This window comes from Haemaphysalis longicornis, unplaced genomic scaffold (genome assembly GCF_048455015.1).
Source record: "Haemaphysalis longicornis isolate Haplotype H1 unplaced genomic scaffold, Haemaphysalis longicornis Haplotype H1 scaffold_9, whole genome shotgun sequence".
NCBI classification, from domain to species: Eukaryota; Metazoa; Arthropoda; class Arachnida; order Ixodida; family Ixodidae; genus Haemaphysalis; species Haemaphysalis longicornis.
This window is the reverse complement of record NW_027526460.1, coordinates 82,462,906-82,482,220: the sequence shown is the minus strand read 5'-3', so window position 1 is coordinate 82,482,220 and position 19,315 is coordinate 82,462,906. Positions and strand designations below refer to the sequence as shown.

General features: G+C 45.4%; 1 protein-coding gene across 1 annotated transcript in view; it reads left to right on the top strand.

Moving 5' to 3' along the window:
• The first annotated feature begins 3,829 nt into the window (after positions 1 to 3,829).
• LOC144152625 (uncharacterized) overlaps positions 3,830 to 19,315 on the top strand; it is a 52,928-nt gene continuing 37,442 nt past the window's right edge. Inside the window, exons 1-3 of the mRNA XM_077683962.1 lie at positions 3,830 to 3,948; positions 11,277 to 11,413; positions 13,125 to 13,195. Coding sequence (XP_077540088.1) covers positions 3,859 to 3,948; positions 11,277 to 11,413; positions 13,125 to 13,195 — 298 coding nt within the window. The 5' untranslated portion in view covers positions 3,830 to 3,858. The remainder of the gene's footprint in view (positions 3,949 to 11,276; positions 11,414 to 13,124; positions 13,196 to 19,315) is intronic.

The window sequence follows — 19,315 nt, the reverse complement described above, 5'->3', positions numbered from 1 at the left end:
GTTGGAAAGCGAAGCTTTAAAGGACACCCACAACAATTGCCCAAGCGACATCACTTGAATTCACACACGTTACTCTACAATGAGTGATACCAGAGATTCTGCCAGCCGTTACCTGTAATTTGCGGGGGCGTTGACCCGAACGCAGCAGCGTCGGTCACGGCCGGGCTATAGCGGCGGACGCCGCTGCCATAACCCAGCCGTGCGTCGGCGGAAAGAAAACCGAGCGGAGCGTCTTTCGAAGGGTGAGACAGCGCAACCTAGACATCCTGATGTGCTAGCTCGGTGCTACACCACCGCAGGACACCAGCGCAGACAACGAAAAAATTTGGCATGTGAGCTTAGTGATTCCCATTTATCCCTATTTAAACTAGCTAGTTCAGTAAGTTTGAGAATTGCGAGAAAGCTGAGAGCTTTTATAATAGCTATTTATAGGATCCAGTTGTTCCTGTCGCATTTCGTAATACCTCTTAAAGCACAACCGAGGTGGTATTCACTAATGTAGAAAATGGAGTCCCATTTGTGGCAAGCAGTGCGGGAAAGCTAGCATTTCCCTGGCGGCCAGATGCCTGTATGTGGTCTCTACATTTTGTTTTCCCGCCCGCCCTGCAAACCGATCATTAACGTATATATGCCGTATGCTCACCTAATTCCGTCGGATCGGAGTTACCCAGAAAGTGCTGTCGAAAACGTTATTGAAGGCGTGCGTTGGAAGCGCGCAATGTACGCGAAGCAGAGCCAAAACAAGCGCAAAAGCACTGTCGCTAAAGCAGATGACAAAGCCGTCCCGCTGACCCGCCCGCCGTGTACGAGCAGTCACCTGCGTGCGGGGAACACTGGATAACAGCGCCCTATGGCCGCGCCATCTTCACTCTGCTCCGTGAGTGAAAAGCGCCTTCCCCATCCTCAGCCGCGTAGTGAGTTTTTTGTCCCGTGCGCCACGAAAGAAACGTTTACAGGTAATGGTACAAAGCTTTGCTTTAAAGCCCCTACTAACCTTACTACAGCAGACTCTCGATGAACGGAACTTCAAGGGACTGGAAAAATTACTTCCGTTTAACAGGAGTTCTGTTTACTAGAGAGATGTTCTAAGGTGCAAATTTATGTGCGTACCCACTTCTAAAGGCATTTAATGGAACTCTAACCACTAGAAAGTGACTGTAGCTGATAGTTTTCAGAAAGCAAGAAAAGTACAAGAAGCGTAGGCACAAAATTCACAAAGTTGATTTGGCAACAATGAGTCGCTGTGCACTACAAAATGCGTAAATTATTTTTGTTTGAGTCCTTGCAACTGCATCTTCACGGAGGCTAGAGGCCTCAATTTCGCGAGTGCTTACGAGCCACCGAATTTAGACGACGGCAACGTGGTAATGAAGGACGAATAGCACAACGACGACAGGAACGAGGTGACAGGAGGTGAGCCCTGTAGCGTCGGCGTCTCGAATCGAGACCGAACGACCGGAACAAGAACTGCGATGTTGCATTCGTTGCGCTAACACGGCTAACCACTTACGAGACGAGGCTTACGAGGCCAACAAGGCTAAATAAGCATGGAGGAAGAAAAAAAAACAAGAACGAAACAGCCGGAACCGTAAAAAGCTGATTCTCATGCCAGTGGATTTCACAAGGAGTTCCATTTCTGGTTCCGTTTACACGGTGATGCGGAAATTTTAGTTACGATTACCGAGAGTTTTTTTACGTTATCTGAATACAAAACCAACCAAATTCCAGGCAACTGTTCCGTTTAAGCGGCGATTCCCCCATGAAGCCCCCATTGTACCAGATGTATTGGCTGCCTGCGTAAGCCGTATCCGGTCATTGCCGTTCAACTGGTTAGTGCGTACTTTCCTTCTTGCTCTAAACGCACCGGCACAAAATCGGCAACAACGTATGTGCGACACGTTCGATGCCTGATTTGTGACGCCCGGACGAATTCGCCAGCGATAGGGACGTTAAAATATGACCTCCATGATACATTTCTTGTTCATGCAGCTTTTGCCGATTGCAGCACCCAAAAGCATGCCCTTCGACATTAGCGTTCAGGTAACTCGAAGAAGCTGGCGGTAGGGTTGCGAATCCGCTGTCGCCCTCGAATCCAGTCGAATCCAGTTCAAGAAGTAACCGAACAGAAAACAATGTTCTTAGGGGCGAAGCCTCGTAGTGGCTTCTTCTGTGGTTGTGTAATGTCTTCGTCGTAACCGTCGTGTTATGTAGTCACGGTACTAAAACACCGGAACACTCGTTTACGCCTCGCGATGGAACGCCTCGTAACGCGCCCAGAAGAGCATTTTGACAATCGTTTACGCCTCGCGCTAGAACGCTTCGTGGGTCAAAGACGCGAAACTTACAGCCAAGCTGTATACCTCTAGGCACCAGCGGTTTCTTTTCCGAATGGCAAAAAGGCGAAGGCACTAAGAATACATTGATACACTTCATGCTTCCCCCTTCCCAATTTCCCGTTAGTGGAGATGACGCGGAATTTTTTCTTCATTCGGCCAGTGTATTTGCTGTCGAGGTGGGGGTGTAGAGTTCACTGTCTCTGCTGCAGTGTGTCGTGGGGCATCAAGGACAAACTGGCTCGCGGCCTAACAGAGTTCAAAGATGCCGTCGTTGCGGTAAGGCCACCGCCACAGAAAGTGAAGATGACGGGTTTTTTGCAGGCTCCCCGCAAATAGAGCAACGTGTTGAAGTTTTTTCGGGCATGCAAGTAGCCACTAAGCTGGCAATGGCGAATAATCTGTACACTGTTTACTTGTGTACCTAATGTGGTTCCAGACCGGCTCCGTATTAAAGGAGTTTCACTGTAGCTTGCTTTCTCTATTTCTGTTCACAGTGCGGATACTTTTCATTCGGTTCGCTGCCGGTACGCGAAACACTGAAGCTGAATCTGCCCGCATGGTTTTTACACTGTTCGGAGGGGCATGGAGCCCTCTCTCACGCAACTGTAAAAAGAAGCGGTACATGGTAGTGAAGCCAGCACTGCTGTGACTTGGTGTTGGAAATATTGGTTTCCCATATGAATATAGCGTATTCCCGCGAATTCTTATTACAATAAACGAACCACGTAACAAAGCCTAGGAAAACTCTGCGAAAGTGCGACGGATGTTTCTTAAATGCGTACATACGATCGGTGAATTCTTAACAGGAGTTTCTTGAAGAATATTGGCCTTTCTAGTGAAAACAATGCAGAATTATATGACGACAATCATACGTCGTACCATTTAGAGACTGCTTTTCTGGTCCTATTTCTTTCCGCAGTATTTTGGATGAGAAATCAAGCATCTGCGTCACATAATTTATACCGTGCGCCCAGTGTTCTTTGCACCCAAGCAGACAAGAAAGGTTTAGTTCATATATTTTGGGAGTATGAAACCCGAGAAGCATACATTTTTCAAGTTACTTTTTTCACTCTGGTGGAATAGAATACGATCGTACACCTTCGGCAAAAATGTTTGCCCGTTTACGTATACTGCTGAAATAAACACCTCTATCGTCAATACCCTCTCAATAAAGGCGACGTAACTGGATTGCTTTCAGAGTCCTAAAAAATTAACCATCTCATCGTCAACACACTTAGCTCGTACGTCTTAATAACCGACTAGGATGTCTAAATTGTAAGCGGTACGCGGAATTTTGACATACCACGTGGCCTTTCTTTGGTGAATGCGACCATCCATACGTGAGGTGCACGACATTTAGAGAAGAAAAGGTCATCGCAAGCACAAAAAAAGTAAATGCACCTGGAAAACAAACGCCAAAACAAAAAAATCCCGGGTCCGTGGCGTATATATTAGTTCCATACAACCAAAAAGGACGTACGACTGTCTCCTAGAGATTTCTTTACAGCGTATAGTGAACACAATGAGGGGCGTCACTTTGGCCCTTTTTGTGGCACTGGCAGCAGCCGCATCTAACGAACGGAAAGTGCCGAACTTTAAGGATCTTTTGGAGGTAAGAAAGTTGTTTTATCGCATGCGCGTTTTGTGTCAAGCTTATGGTGCACAGAGAGAAAACGTATTCTTTGTTGCACTGCTCACATTATTTTTTATCATACTTCTGCTTGGACCATGTCTAAATAAAGCTCTGCATTTTGCTGTTCAGTAAGAGTTCCTGACGCCGAATTCTCACACTCACATAACTCTCACCTCCGGTAATCATACAAAAGCCGTGACCTTGTTTTAAGTTGCAAAGTACCATGCACTGGACCCACAAAGCATAGGAAAATGTAAAAAGATAAATATTAAGTGCGATCTGTTGCAGATCGGTCGCTCAAAAGCGGAAGTTGAAGCTTTGTGTGGCAACAGTTTGTAAAAGGTTGACTGCAAAAACTCTCGCTGCTGTTGGTTGAGAGCTGAACCTTGCAATCAGAACCCAGCCCGACAAGAACTGAGTTAGCTGCGCATCACTCGCAGCGGTGGCTCAGTTGCTAAAGCGTCGTGCTGCTGAGCCCAAGGACGCGCGTTCGATTCCCGACCCCGGTGGCCGCATTTCTGATGTATGCGAAAAGCGTAAACGCCCGTGTGTTTGAGATCTCGGCGCACTTTAAAGATCCCCAGGTGTTTTAAATGAATTCGGAGCCCTCCACTACGGAGCGTCTCATCGCCTGTGTAGAGTCGACGCGTTAAACCTCATAATGAATCAATCAAAACTGCGCATCACTGAGAGAAAAGCGAACGGACGTGGCGATATCCACCAAGGCTCATTTTCTCGCGTGAGCGTGCAGATGGCGAGAGCGAAGGGCATTCTCAAAAGCGCAATTCGGGTAGGCTAGGCATTTTTTAGGCTTTGTTCAGACGCTTTGATTTCAGTATTAAGCCTTGTTTTACGCCATTGTACGTTCATCGTCTGGATTCATCCTTGGTGGTGCAGGTTACTTTACCGGTTGAAAAGCGAGCACGCAAAAAGTGTGGCGGGAATATTACTGTATGTTTAAAGGAGCCATGAAGACAAAATACAAGTTGGGTTTATTAGAAAGACTGCTTAGTCCCGATAACAATGATACCAATACAATCGCAATCTTCGAACAAATAATGGAGATATTAAAGAAAACGTGTGAAGCAGTCGCGACCCCCTAGCCAATTTCCCGCAACTTTCCTATGACGTCACGGAACTTTGTTTATGCGATTTGCGGCCGCCTAACTGACCTGTCGCGACGACACATGCCTGGGCGTCTGTAATGGGGCCTCTAGTTCCATTTGACCGCATCACTTGTGCTAACGTGCCGTTAACGCACTAAAAATAATGTTTTTTTGTTGGCCCGTATGACGTCATTCTTACTCAAAACACGTCACTGTGGCGCAAAATTTGAAATTTTTAAATACTTCTTGCTTTTTTTTCGGCAAAAAAACATCTTTTGTGGCTCTAATGGAGCTGAGGGAGATACTGAATCCTAGTTCTTTCAAATTAAACGAAGTTGTATTTTCTCATCATGGCTCCTTTAAGAGTGGGAAAACGAAAGCTTTTCAGGCCTTCTGGGGGCCACCAGGTGCTGGAGAGAGACCCATCACTGAATAGGAGGAAATTGTGAAATATCGTTCGTCCAAGTCCTTCCTACATCGCGTTTTTGCAAAAAAATGGTTGTACAAGAAGGATATTTCTGTAAATGCGATTGTAACCCGCAAGTGCCGCAGCCCACCGTAGGAAATGCGAAGTGGTAGGGCATCTTTCTAGGAACGCCCTAGCAGTCCACAGCAATGACACGAATGACACAATTGCGATGCATTGCGTTAAATAGGCAACAACGCAAGTTGGGATTTGAGTTTGCGTTCTGGTGTTCGTATAACTTGACAGCCATTGAGCATGTGTAATTGTGGCCGAATGCACGATAAGCGCTGTCCTTTGTCAATGCAGTGGTGGATGGCGCCACGGGAAGTGCGTTTTAACAGCGGAGCTGTTTAAGCTTCTGCTTTGTCCGTTTGGGTTACAAAAAAGTTACAACAAAAAAATTCTCTCCATCTTCCCGCGAGGGGAACCCTAGAGTGATGCAAGGCATCTCACGGGGTTCAATTCGCTGGAGCCGGTTGCGTCAGCCAACGCGGTAGCAGGCATGTTAGTGTCCAATTCAACTCATCGGAGCAGCAGGTGGAGCAGCAGTCGGAGCAGTAGCAGCGAGAGGAACTGACGGAGCGACTGAGGCAGCGGAGTGAAACTTCCTATACCTTGCATGGGACGCGATATTCGCTCGCAGCGCCGGACAAACCCCTGGTGTTTGGGGGCGGTACTAAAAACATGGCGGCGCGTTGCAGACATGCACTTGGAGACGCCATCTTAATGAGGACTGAAAAGCCGAGGGGGTGGGGGGGATTTAGCACCAAATTCAATTGGGATGCACATGCAAGGTAAATTGAGCGAGTGGAATATATTCAGATGGCCAGCGCACGACCTCGTTCCTGTTGCGCAACCCGCCACATTATCTAAAGGGTAATTGTTTTGTTCTGATTGACGAAGTTTTGCGCGTCCACTTTTTTTTGCACCACTTATTCTAAGTACGACTTTGTTTTGGTTTGTTAGTACACACAGTATAGACAAGAATAAAGAGTACAGGTATTTTTAATTTTTATTGCCTAAATGTAACATTCATACAGTAAAAACACAACTTGGATATTTTGCGCTTTTAGTCGCAAACAAAAGTGTATGGCACATGGCCGCATGCTAATAACTAGGTATCCAGCCAGTGCATATGTGTCCAGTGCGTTGTTTGTCCAAGGTCCACATAGTATCTGCTAATGAAATGGGCAGGACAGCCGGTAGCTGCAGTAGATCTGCCTTGGTGGTAAAGGAACCAGGTCCTGCCTTCTTGCACACTGCAGCCAAACGCGAGATCTGGAACATAAAGAAGCACGTTTGTATATTTGGGTCAGAATGAATACTAGCTTTAATGCTGCTTTCAGGCACACATAGTTTTGAGCGAGAACTGGCATCTGTATTCGAAATAAACGTGATCTGATATATTTGGAATCGTTCTTTCTTAAATAATTTTGGCTACAAAGCCGACTTGTGACAACACCAATCATAAAGGCACATTTTAAATTATAATTAGCCTTTATTATTAAAAGACGCGGATACGTTTTTTTTATTTGTGCGATCGTAATTTTCGGTGGCAACGATCCACCTTTGCTCCTAATCTAAAATACATTTCTGCAGACAAAAGAAGCCACCCCACACTAGAATCGCTGATAAAATATTCATGCATATATACTTTCGCGCACTGTGTATTCCTCAAGTATTTCTAGGGCCGTGCAGTAAACCGGTTATAAATACCTTATTTAAGAACCTCTAATAAATTACCAGCAAAGGTTAAGCCTGCATTGTTGGCTTTTTTTATCGGCTTATAGCTGTAACAGCGTTTTTCTGAATATATCGTTCTTGTACTTAAAGTTGAAACTCGATGCACGGATCTGAAGTGTATATTACAAATTATAAGTGGCGGAATTATAGTTATGATTGTATTATATAAACATATACAGTAATTGCTTAGTTTGTATATTTATTGCTATAAATTCATTCTTCTATGTTCCGTTGATTCATGTGAAGAGGAGATGCAGAAGACACAATTGAAAGGTAATAAAATAATGTATGTAGTCACTACTGAGTTAACATAGTGCTAACAACACGATATGAACCTATGGACCCACCCTTTGAGCCCAAAGTGTAGGAAGATGTCTTCATCCCACTGTAGACATGCATAGGCTGATAATAATAACGAGAACAATAATACTGGTAATATTTATAATATTGACAATATATATAATAATAATAATATAATAACAAGAACGCAGGCAATCAAAAGCTAATAAAAATTGCAGATAGACTCACACTGTTCCTTTAGTTATTGTATATGTTGCCTCGTATAAATTTTCCTCATACCGTGCATTTACTTGCGCTAAAATGCAAAACACACAATCTAAACACATTAAATCAATAACGCGCGTATAAACAAACGTTTGTAGTTAATGTAGACACTGGATTAGTTACCAGACGCTCTGCCACGCATTTTATGCGTAATTAAAAGGTCAAAGAAGACAACCTGAGTGTAATAAATAAATAGTGCACGTGTATGCTCTCTTAAATTATAAAGCTACTGCTGCAACCGCATCCTGCTATCTCGTGCAAGCGTAGAAAAGCAAAACGAGCAGCATGCAGATCGTACCTTTCGTCCACCAGCATCCAAAATAATTTTATGCGGCCTGGCGTGAAGAATTTTGACACCACTCAGTACAGCACGATCTGTGATGACGGCGCGAATCTATTCATGCGTCTGGTTCGATGAAACGAACTTTACGGTTGTAAAAACGGCCCTCGGAACACCGTGGATCGTAGCATACCCGTGGGCGCTACAAGAAACGCCCCTTTTCAGCGGTGCGAAATAGAAAGGCGCTGTTCCCGTTTTCCACTCCGGGTGGCACTCGTATTTTCGCAATCTTGAACTGCACCTTTTAAGTTCACTTGCATATTAAAAACCCCGTAATTAATAAATAACCTGATAATGAATATAAAATGCCACAACAACGTTCATTTATGCTCGTATGTAGTACAGCCCCAAACGTTACGATTGCGGCAGTCACCGGACAGAAAAACGGCGGAGTTTCATCCCCCTGACTGAAGTGCGCGCCGCAGATACCGCGGTTATATAGCCACTCCGCGAAAGGGAGAGTGATGAGAGAGAGACGCGCATGCGCGCTAACGCACATCTGGCATGGCGAGGAGGACGAAAGAGAGTGTAGCATACGCGCGTTAACGGCGTGCTGACTCACAGCTGGCATGGCGAGGAGAACACGGTAACGCAGCTGGCAGTCGAGGGGAAAGGAGGAGGGTTGCGGACGCATGCACGCCGGATGGAAGGACAGGCCGAGTGTAAGAGATGCCTTGCATCTAAAAAAAAATTCGTGGATCTGCATAAGCGCGGCAAACCCTGGCCCACTTTAGACGTAGCCCCGGGCGCCGGCACCGCTCCAATTTGGGGAATCCTCTTCCAAGCGTTCGTGGCGTAATCTCTCGCGTGCTCTGCTCCTCGCAGTTTACGTGCGTTCGCTCGTAAAATGGGAAGTACAAAACAGCTCGCGCTACAACCGCCGAGTTCGCGAAGCCGGTCGTTGCCGGTTCTGGTGTGCGCTAACGCGATACATCTTGGGGAGTTGTAAAAGCTTGTGGCCAAAATGATCCGGGCCGGATAGTATGGAGAACCTTTAGCGGCAAGTTTAGAAATACATTTGAGGTGCAGCAGCCGGTTCGGCGATGAAGGAAGAGCGTCACTCCTGAAGAAGTGGAAGCGCAGGGGTGAATGCTACCCACCACTACTCGTAAACGGGTGCTACTAGTTTGGTCGAAACCCGCATATCGATTCGGTTAAGCGGCGGCGAAATGTCAGTGAGTTGCAGAACATCCGGAGTTACGAGCACGCGTATATTGTTCATACTTTATTTAGTAGTGTTCATTGCTCCTTGGAGGGCTAACTACGACACCACGCAGAAAACGTAAAACGGTCTTAAAGCATAACCGCGTATAATATTAACCAAACAAAAAGTAAGCTAGTTGGCGATGCCAGCTCTGCGGTTTATTCAGCCTTGCACTGCTAGTGCAAACTCAGATAGCCTTTTTGGGCTAATCAAACCCAAAAATTTCGACCCATTCACCCTCTTGTCTATTCCATGATTCAGTTACGGACCCAAACGATCTAAGAATTGTTTTGCGGCAAGTTTATGCTGGCAGAATTTTTCCAAACCACTAAAAGTGCTATCATTCTTCATACTTATCGACACTGTTGAGCAAAAGGAAGATATTAGGCATAATTTAGGCAATACAGTAGCCGACCGCATTTAGGACTCCGAAAATGTGGACTTGCTGTATATTTTTGAGTTTCCATAGTAACCGCTAGTGGTCCAATAGGAGTAATGACCCACAAGTTTTAGGGACTGCTGAGGTATTCGTTCTATTTTTCGTTTCCCTCCAGGTGCGAAAAATCGGTCGGCTACTGTACATGAATACATAACTGGTATTCGAAGTATTCTTCTGATTAAAAATAAGCGTGAGCTTATTCGCGATAGAAAATACAAAATCCCCACTGAACACTATATTTCTACCCAAAAATGCAGAAACACCTCAGGCGAGCCTGAACTTCTTGTAGTGTACCTAATTGATCGGTAACAAGAAAGGAAGGTCCGCTCATCTTCAGCACACCTCTACCGTGTTAATCGTGGGAGGGGCAGAACAGGAGGGGAAGAGCGGGAGGGGAAAGAAAAGAACGGCATTTAGTTGACAGGGGCGGCCGACGACTCTAGTCATTCGAAAAGATTTGCATCGAAGTGAACTGATACGTGGCCATTTCTTCATCCTCAGATGGGGTATACGACAAATATGGAGGATGTGGGTCCTTCGTGATGATTGACCTTGGTCTGTGCGAAGGATCTAAATTGACGTGAAGCGACACAGTGAGCGTGAAGGAGTGGGAAGGGACACGGTTGAGGTTTCATGCTGCTAGAAAGGGGCACAAATTTGTCGTTTGAGTCTCCTTTGCAGATTGCGCGGGGGTGACCAATTTCTTACAGTAAATGTTTGATGATCGAGAGTACCTCGCGGTCGCTTACTTGTACGTTCACAGACTCGCATACACTCGTAGTATAGGTTGGGGGAAGCGGGGGATGCCAAAGAAGAGAAAACACCAGTAATTAAGCAGCTATTTAATGAAGTGGCTTCACCTGTGCCCGAACTTATTACCACCCGGAAAGTATTGTCTTTGCATCATATAGATACTTTACGCCTACTAACCACGAAAATGTGTGGCCGGACGGACAGAAACACTAACACCGCGATGGCTGCTCAATAAATGTAATTGCTTTTCTTTTTTTTTAGTGTTCACCAAAACTGTGGTTAGGAAGTGGCCTGCTCAGCTCTCTAAGTGCTTTCGTGATGTCATCGGTAGACTGGGCAGCAGGCAACCGGCCGATATTTATAAATGTGGATGCTTATACAGGCCGTCGTTTGAAGCAGAGCAGCAGACGAACAGTTTCCTTCATAATTTGGTGTCTACTTCACGTTGCCCTGTTGCAAAAAAATGTTTTTTTGTGTGTCAAAAGTTTTACCATGCAATGTAAAAATAAAAAATTCCGGTAAAACAATGTTATTTATGTTTGCAATGGCATTTCGCTAGTTTAATGAGGGTAATTGTTCATACCACCCTTTATAATAGCAGTAGCTGATGATTGAACTTTTGCCTAATGAAGAGGTACTCAATTTACTACATATTTTCTATAATATGAATAACCACTTCCTAATTTTTGCAGTCGCTGAACACTACCGAGCCATTTTGGAAAAAGAAACAGAACTATACTCCAGAGTACAACTGCACCTTTGCTATGAAAGTTGACCTGAATGACACAATGTACATATTTAATCAGACTTACAGAAATTATAGCGAAGAGTAAGTTTTTGCATGGCCTATAGCATGATCAAATAGGAGCGTGAAGGGAGCGAGTTAGCGGGCATATAATTCCCTAAGAAACACAGCAAATAACCCAAAATATTGATCTTGTCGGAAAGTCATGCGAAATATCTAAAATTTACAATGGTAAAAGATAAATGACTTTTTGAGAGAGTGCTGTACCAAGTACAAAACAATGCCGTAAACATGCAAAGTGTGTAGGCAACGGAGCTATTTATTAAGAAATTATTACACAAGCGCCAAGTAAGCAAATAATTTAAAGAAAGTTTTGTTAAGGTATACCAAAAACACTTCAGAGCGCTAAAATTGTCACGGTCTACCTGAGAAACGATCAATCAGGTGATAGAGAAGTGCGCTGAGTATACTAAACCCCTATATATAGCCTTCATAGATTATGAGAAAGCATTTGACTCGGTCGAAACCCTAGCAGTCATTCAGGCATTACGGAACCAGGGGGTAGATGAGCATTATGTAAGAATACTAGAGGATATCTACAATGGGTCCACAGCTACCATCATCCTCCATAGGGAGAGCAGTAAAATACCCATAAGAAAGGGTGTCAGACAAGGAGACACAATCTCTCCAATGTTATTCAGAGCATGCTTACAAGAAGTATTCAGAACGTTGGATTGGGAACAGGTGGGAGTAAATGTTAATGGAGAATACCTCAGTAACCTCAGATTTGCTGATGACGTTGCCTTGCTAAGTAACTCGGGGGACGAATGGCAAAGCATGCTTTCCGCACTGGGCAAACAGAGTAGAACCGTGGGCCTGAAAATTAATATGCAGAAAATAAAGTAATGATCAATAACCTCGGGACAGCACAGCAGTTTGAGATAGGTGGCGAGGCAGTGGAAGTGCTAAGCGAATATATCTACTTAGGCCAAGATGTGACCCCAGATCCCAACCATGAGGCAGAGATAATTAGAAGGATCAGAATGGGGTGGGGTGCATATGGCAGACATTCTCAGATAATGAATAGCAGCCTACCATTGTCGCTGAAGAAGAAAGTGTATGACAGCTGCATCTTACCGGTACTCACCTACGGGGCAGAAACTTGGAGGCTTACTAAGAGGGTTCAACTTAAATTGAGAACGACTCAGCGGGCAATGGAGTGGAAAATGATAGGTGTAACATTAAGGGACAAGAAGAGAGGGGAGTGGGTCAGGGAGCAAACTGGTGTTAAAGACATATTTGTAGAAATTAAGACGAATAAATGGACGTGGGCAGAGCATGTAATGCGAAGGCAAGATAACCGCTGGTCATTAAGGGTAACAGAGTGGATCCCTAGAGAAGGCAAGCGCTGCAGGGGGCGGCAGAAAGTTAGAGGGGCAGATGAGATCAAGAAGTTTGCGGGGATAAATTGGTCACAGTTGGCACAGGACCGAGGTAATTGGAGAATAATGGAGAGGCCTTTCCCCTGCAGTGGGCGTTGATAGCATGGTGATGATGATGATGATGACCTGAGAAATTCGAGGAAAAAGCAGTAAGCGTTCTCTCGCGTGCAAGAAACAGCATCGGTTCATATGACAAGAATTGCGAAAAAATGTACTTTCCCAACCTGAGAGTTCAGATTTTTTTCCGGGGGCATGTTTCCTTAGCCAGCAGCGTGTGTACTTTGAACCACGCAATATAATTTCTATTTGACCAAGTGAAGTACGGGCATTAAACTTGTTCGATATCTTTTTAGGATAAAAAAGACCTTATTTGCCAGCCTTAAGAATGGCCCGCCACCAGTCATGAACGTCAGCATGACCCCAGGTAACGTGCTCATTTCGTACATGTTTGCGACTGTCTGGGCACACTCATTCGACTTTTCTTTTTACTCTCACTAAAACACTGCTCTGTCATCGCGATATGAAATGAATATTTGAGCATGATCTAAGCGAGGATTTGTCATTTGCGTCCGGCTTCCGTGCCGTAAATCGGTCAACGAATGTTTCGCGGAAGACTGCAAGACGGAAGAGTAGAGCGAACGTTCATTTGTTCAGCACTCATGGCATGACACAGAAAACCCTGTACTTTTACTACTTCATAAGAGTGATAAACTAAAAAATGTAAAAAAAAACCTTAGGTTTGTTGTGGCCACACAAAAGCGTAGCTGCTCATACTTAGCAATAAGGAACAATTAATTTCGCGAAATAAAACCGTGAATTCACCGTGGATGTTCGATACACATTACTTCTTATATTCCCAAATTACGTGATTGAGATAGGTCTGTCTGATATAGTCGCTCGCTGGTTTCCCAACTGAGTACGTGGCGAGACTACCAAGCGGCACCCTAAGCGTAACTCTTGAATCATGCAAACCACTCGGTCTTTCTAAAATTTAGTAAGATCGGCTATGTTGGGAAAGCGCGAAATATACTTGGACATGGAAGAAGACAGGATGGCGCGTTTATAATTTATTAACTATTTACTAGAGCACTCGGTCCTGTCTTATTTCTTGCCCAAGTATGGTTCGCGCTTTTCCCAAAATGAACCTTTATCAACACACTGAACTCGCAGTTCCTAAGGTGGGGAGCTTGTGCATTATTCTGTTTGAACAAAAAGAGCTAAAATGAGACGGATGGAGAACAAGACAATTTTAATTTCGTAGGAAAACGTACACAAATTTGTATGACAAAAGGGAGAGTACAATAAACTTGAATGCAATGATGATTTATTGAATGCAATAAACTTGAATGCAATGATGACCTTTTGTGCATCGAGGCTGCTCAGCGACATGGGGTGGGGTCACTAGTAGATGGATCACGAACTCCAAAGATGCCTCAAGAACTATGCGAATTTTCCGGCAAAAGCGTCGAGGACGTGCTTGCGAGATTACGCATTCATGGGGCCAAATGTATGTGTTGCCTACGGGCCATTGCATCAGCGATTCATGCATCGGCTGAAGGCACACGCAGTCTTTCCAAAATAGGCACAAACAAGCATTTTAGTGGCTGCCTCTGCTAGTCGGCCTTTCATGGCACCATTATATAGGAACCTTGCCACTGTTGTACGGCAACACAATTGCTTCAGCGAACAACGCCGCCCGTGGGAGTTGCTAGTTAGTGGAATGCCGGTGGAAGTCGGTGGGGCGCGCTGGTGCATGGCACTCTGCCATCGTACTGCGGTGCGACTTCCAATACCCGAGATAACCACGAGAACTTTTAACAGCGAAGATGATTAGCCAATCGTTAGAGTTTCGTGTCAGCCGTTAAAAACACAAAGAAAATGCCGAGAAGCGCGTTTCTCGCGGCAACGACCAGGAGGAAAAAAAACACGAAAATGGCGACCGCTCTTGCGTGCGCGCCCCACGGCGACAGCCTATCGTCCCCGGGACACGTTTGTCAAGCCAAGAATACCCCCTCAGGGAGATTGGCCAAGATTGGCCAAAATAACTCCAGGCTTTGCCGCAATCATGGCAACACTTGCTTGGAACACGTCATAGCGTACGCCCGTCCAAGACAATGTCTAATCATTATCACTTGCAAAAAAGAAAGAAAGCTCAAACTTATAGCAACAATGACTGGTCATTGCGGCAGCGAAGAAGCAGCCAAGCGGCTGCAATCGTGGACTGAATCCGTCGTGAAGGCAGTGACGGTTGCGTAGAGCTGCGCTACCTTCAAGCCTCACGCGTTATTGTGAGCTTCCTTTAAATTTCATATTGGAAAATCGTGAAAGTGGAGGGGACTCGTGCAATGGGAATGATTTCAGCACATACTCGGTAGCTGCAAATCACAGACGCCGCGCAATGCGGCAATTTGAACTCAAACTCGCAGTTCAAGTTGTATACAATTGGTAACTTCCTCCGGCTGTAAATACATAGACTCCTACAGGAGGTTTCTGGTACTTGCAAAAGACTGGAACTCGTGTTTAGTAGGAACCACCCCCCATTACAAATTGTACCATTATGGTGCGCTCAAACTTATACTTACTCATGGTGTTATCTCAGTCGGTATGAGTGATACTCACCAGTCACAGTTCTATGGTAAATAACGTGGGCTCCTACGGGAGGTGCGTGGGTACAGAAACTCCGAACAGATGGCGAGCGCTATGCGAACCAAGGAAATTGAACTTTATTCTTCGCCCACAGTAGTGTAAATTAAAAATCGCGCTATCCTTCTCATACGAATGTTATGACAAAATCCTGAAACTGGTTTTTGAACAAGTATATGGGCAGCATTTGCAAGCAAAAAAAGATTTCGATATATATCAACGAGATGTATCGTTATTGAGGAATGTATAAAAACATGGAGTTTTCCTGAAATCATGATTGTCTCTTAAAGATGGGTGTTACGAAAAAATGTTGAACCGTTATTGATATACCTGAGTAATTTACCGATATAAACAAAAATAAGCTCCAAAACTGAAATGGCTTGTGATGAAAAAATAAATACGTTAAAAATTGTTTCACCACTTCTCACCCTTATCGTGTTGTAATTTCTGAAAATACAGCAATAATGAGCTCCTACAGCATATTCACGATGCGCTCATAAATTGTGAATCCTGTTGAATGAGTAGTTTGGGTAGGGGTTGACGTCACCTGTTAGGCCTTTTTGACTATTCAGGCGTGGCATTTGAAAACATTTTTTTCGCCCTTTTTCTGGCGTAACAGGGCGAAAAACCTACAATTGGTTTCGGGGATTTTTTATGAATAACATTTATAACTAAAGGCAATTAGATAAATGAATCAGAGAAACATTTATTAGAGGAGCTTCAAGAGAACCCTATTTGTTCCAAAGTTCAGAATCGCTAAAATAAAGCGGGTTAACGCACAACACTAAAACTACTTTTTAGATATTCTTAAGGGCAACATATATCAGTAAAACGCTCTTGAAAATGTGAACTGGGGAAGGAAATAATCACGAATTTAAGAAAGCACAATTTAAACCTTAACCCCAGTAGCACAATTTCTAAAACATTCCGCCCTAATGAGCCTCTACGCCGTGACGAAAATCTACACCCGAAATTTCAAGTCTCCAGATCTAGCAGTTTTGGCTGGGCGTTGATGAGTCAGTGTGTCGGTCGGCCGGTCGGTCGGTCGGTCGGTCCGTTGGTCCGTCAGTCGGGCTCTTTTTTAGGTATAGATGGCACGGGCTCCTACGGGAAGCGCATGGTCGCATAAAGTGCGTTCAGATGAAGAGCGCTTTGCGAACGCGTGAAAATTCAACTGAATTCCACTTCCAAAGGGATGTAAATTAAAAATATCGCTGGTGTTTTCTATACGCATGTTAGGATAAAATCCTGTAATCAATTTTAAGGCAAATGGTTTGGACCCATTTGCGTGGAGAAAGGGATAGGGTATATCAAAGAAGCTCTGTAGCTATTTAGGAATTGTACGTCACTGTTGCTAGATCGCTATGGCGATGTAGCAACAGTGAGGTACAGAGATCTCCCCTTCGTTTCCAAAGACACACGTGGGGTCACAGTAGTTCCTCCTCTCAACCCGCCCTAGGGGAAAGGATACCCCGGTGTTCCTTCTGCCCTATTTCTCTAGGCCCAAGCAGTCACTGACGCAATCTTATCCTTAGTCACTCTTTGTAACCACCTGATCCTCAGCAATAGTCACGATGCTATCGGCTTTTTCCGCGAGCCGTTGCTTCCCGCTAATATGATACGCACACTCCACAATCATCTGGCCAAACAAACTGGTATTAGCTGCGTGCTCGACTTGGTTTTTGATAACGCAGTCATAGCGGCCAACGGGCTGCCGCATCAGTTCACCCGTGGTCCGTCACAACCGGAGGATTTGGAGTCGTCCTACCCATTCTTTTCCACACACCCACGCAGACGCAAAAAGCCCGTCTATATCAACGACAGACTTTGCAACAGTCAGTCAGGGATAGATAGCAGACTGTTCCGTGTCCCTCTCGCGAGTTATTTCGGGCATGTCTTATCCGGCAAGCGCAAATGCAGAGCCTTCCAACCCCACACATACTACATCGATTAGAAGGCCATCGCAGCCCTGCACGGTGTTCTAGGTATTCTCCCTTTCCCAAAACGCCGCTTGTTCTTGGGACTGTTCTCCTTTGCAACCAATACTCTCAAACCCTGTTAAATATCTTTCACCTCTACCCTCTTCTCTGCAAAAGTTTCTCGCGCCGCCGAAAGAAACCGGCCGTGCGGCCTGGTGGTGAGCTTTGGTGGCTCTCGTTCGTCAGATTCTCGCATTTGTATAGATAATGTTTTTTTCTTTTAGTACCGGGGCCTGTAGGGGTCTTTTTTGGTGTGTGTCAATAAAGTTTATCAACAACCTAGAATCTTTGAATGGCGTGTACTTCGCCCTTCAAAGACACAGAAAGATGGGTGCCTTCACCGTACGTATAGGGCGCCGATCTTTCCGTGTTTCGCTGTGGTCCTCGAATTTGTGAAACAAAAACCTAAAAAATAGCAGGAAAAAAGTCTCGCAGCAGTAAGGTGCAGTGATATTCTAATATATAAAATATATTTTAAAGATTTTAAGTAAAAACATAAAGCTTTATTTTTTATCTACAGGGACAGCGACCTAAAAATTGTGAAGTACAGATATTAAAAGAGATAAACTTAAAAATAATATATGAACACATTTCCGCACAAAAACCCACACGCGAATAACCACCTCCGTTTCTCGGCATTATGGCAAATATTCCTCCGTCCCGCCATTAAAAGTGATTCGGTTGCGGTTACGATACCGCTTAATGGGATATATGGGAGCAGCTGTTCAGCTGTTTTGGCTGTGCAAATTAAGCTCAGGCAAAAAATTTCAAACGGACATATTTGTATCGGTATAAAAAACTTGTATTTGCAATGGCTTGCGAAGCACATCCCTGTCCCTAACGTAGAACGTGTAGGACAGCTGCATCTTACCGGTATTAATCTACGGGGCAGAAACTTGGAGGCTCACTAAAAAGATTAAACTTAAACAGAGGACCCTTCAGCGAGAAAGGGAACAGAAGATGATAGGGGTAACAATACGGGACATTAGGAGAGTGGAGTGGGTCAGGGAACAAAGGCGTGTTAAGGGCATATTAGTAGAAATTAAGAAGAAAAACTGGGGATATTGTTGAAATCAGTCGAGGAGTTCACCCTCATAAAAGGGCGATGACCCCGCGCCGGCGCCGGTGCCCGCGGAGGCCGCAGATGCGGCCGCGGAGACGCCAGCGCCATCTTTCGCCCCCGCCGCAGGTCCTCCCGCGGCGAAGTGCGAGGAGGTGGCGCCGCTCGTCGGCACCCCAGCAAAGAAAGAACTGAAACTAAAGCAGGCAAACTGTTCGCATGGCGACGCAGTGAAACATCCCCCTCGCGAGGGGCACGATCAAATGCAGAGCATTTCCGGGGGCGCACGACGTTAAGTAGTTTGCGTTACGTTAATGTTGTTGCACTTGTGGCAACTGCTGACGAGAGAGCGCTCGTCAGCAGTAATTTGAATGAGTCAACGATATAAGGCGCGTTCGTAGCGTCCCATTCTGTGTCGGCTTTGTGGCGCAGTGGGTAGAGCCCCATGTACATTGCGTTCCGCCCGCAGGGTCGAGGGATCGAAACCAGGCGCCGGATAGTATTTTCTTTTATATAGTGTAGGGGGAGGGGTGCGGACAACGACGGTGCGGACTACGACGGGACAATGCGGGTGACATCGTGAGTTACTGAAATGCTCTGCATTTAAAATTACGCGCACCTCCCCTCGCGGGAACCCTGGTGTGATGCGACGCTGAGGGGGGTTCAAGCGCAAGCGGAGAGCAACCGTCGACCGAAAGGCCGCCGGAGAGCGGCACACCGGTTATATGCGCAGCGCGCCCGAAGGAAAGGAGACCGCGGGGAGAGAGAGTACTGCACATGCGCAGCACAGCGCGCAGCGCCGCCCACCGGCGGAGTGAGAGCGCGCTGGGCCGCACACCCGCAGATGTTGAGAGAGTGTTCG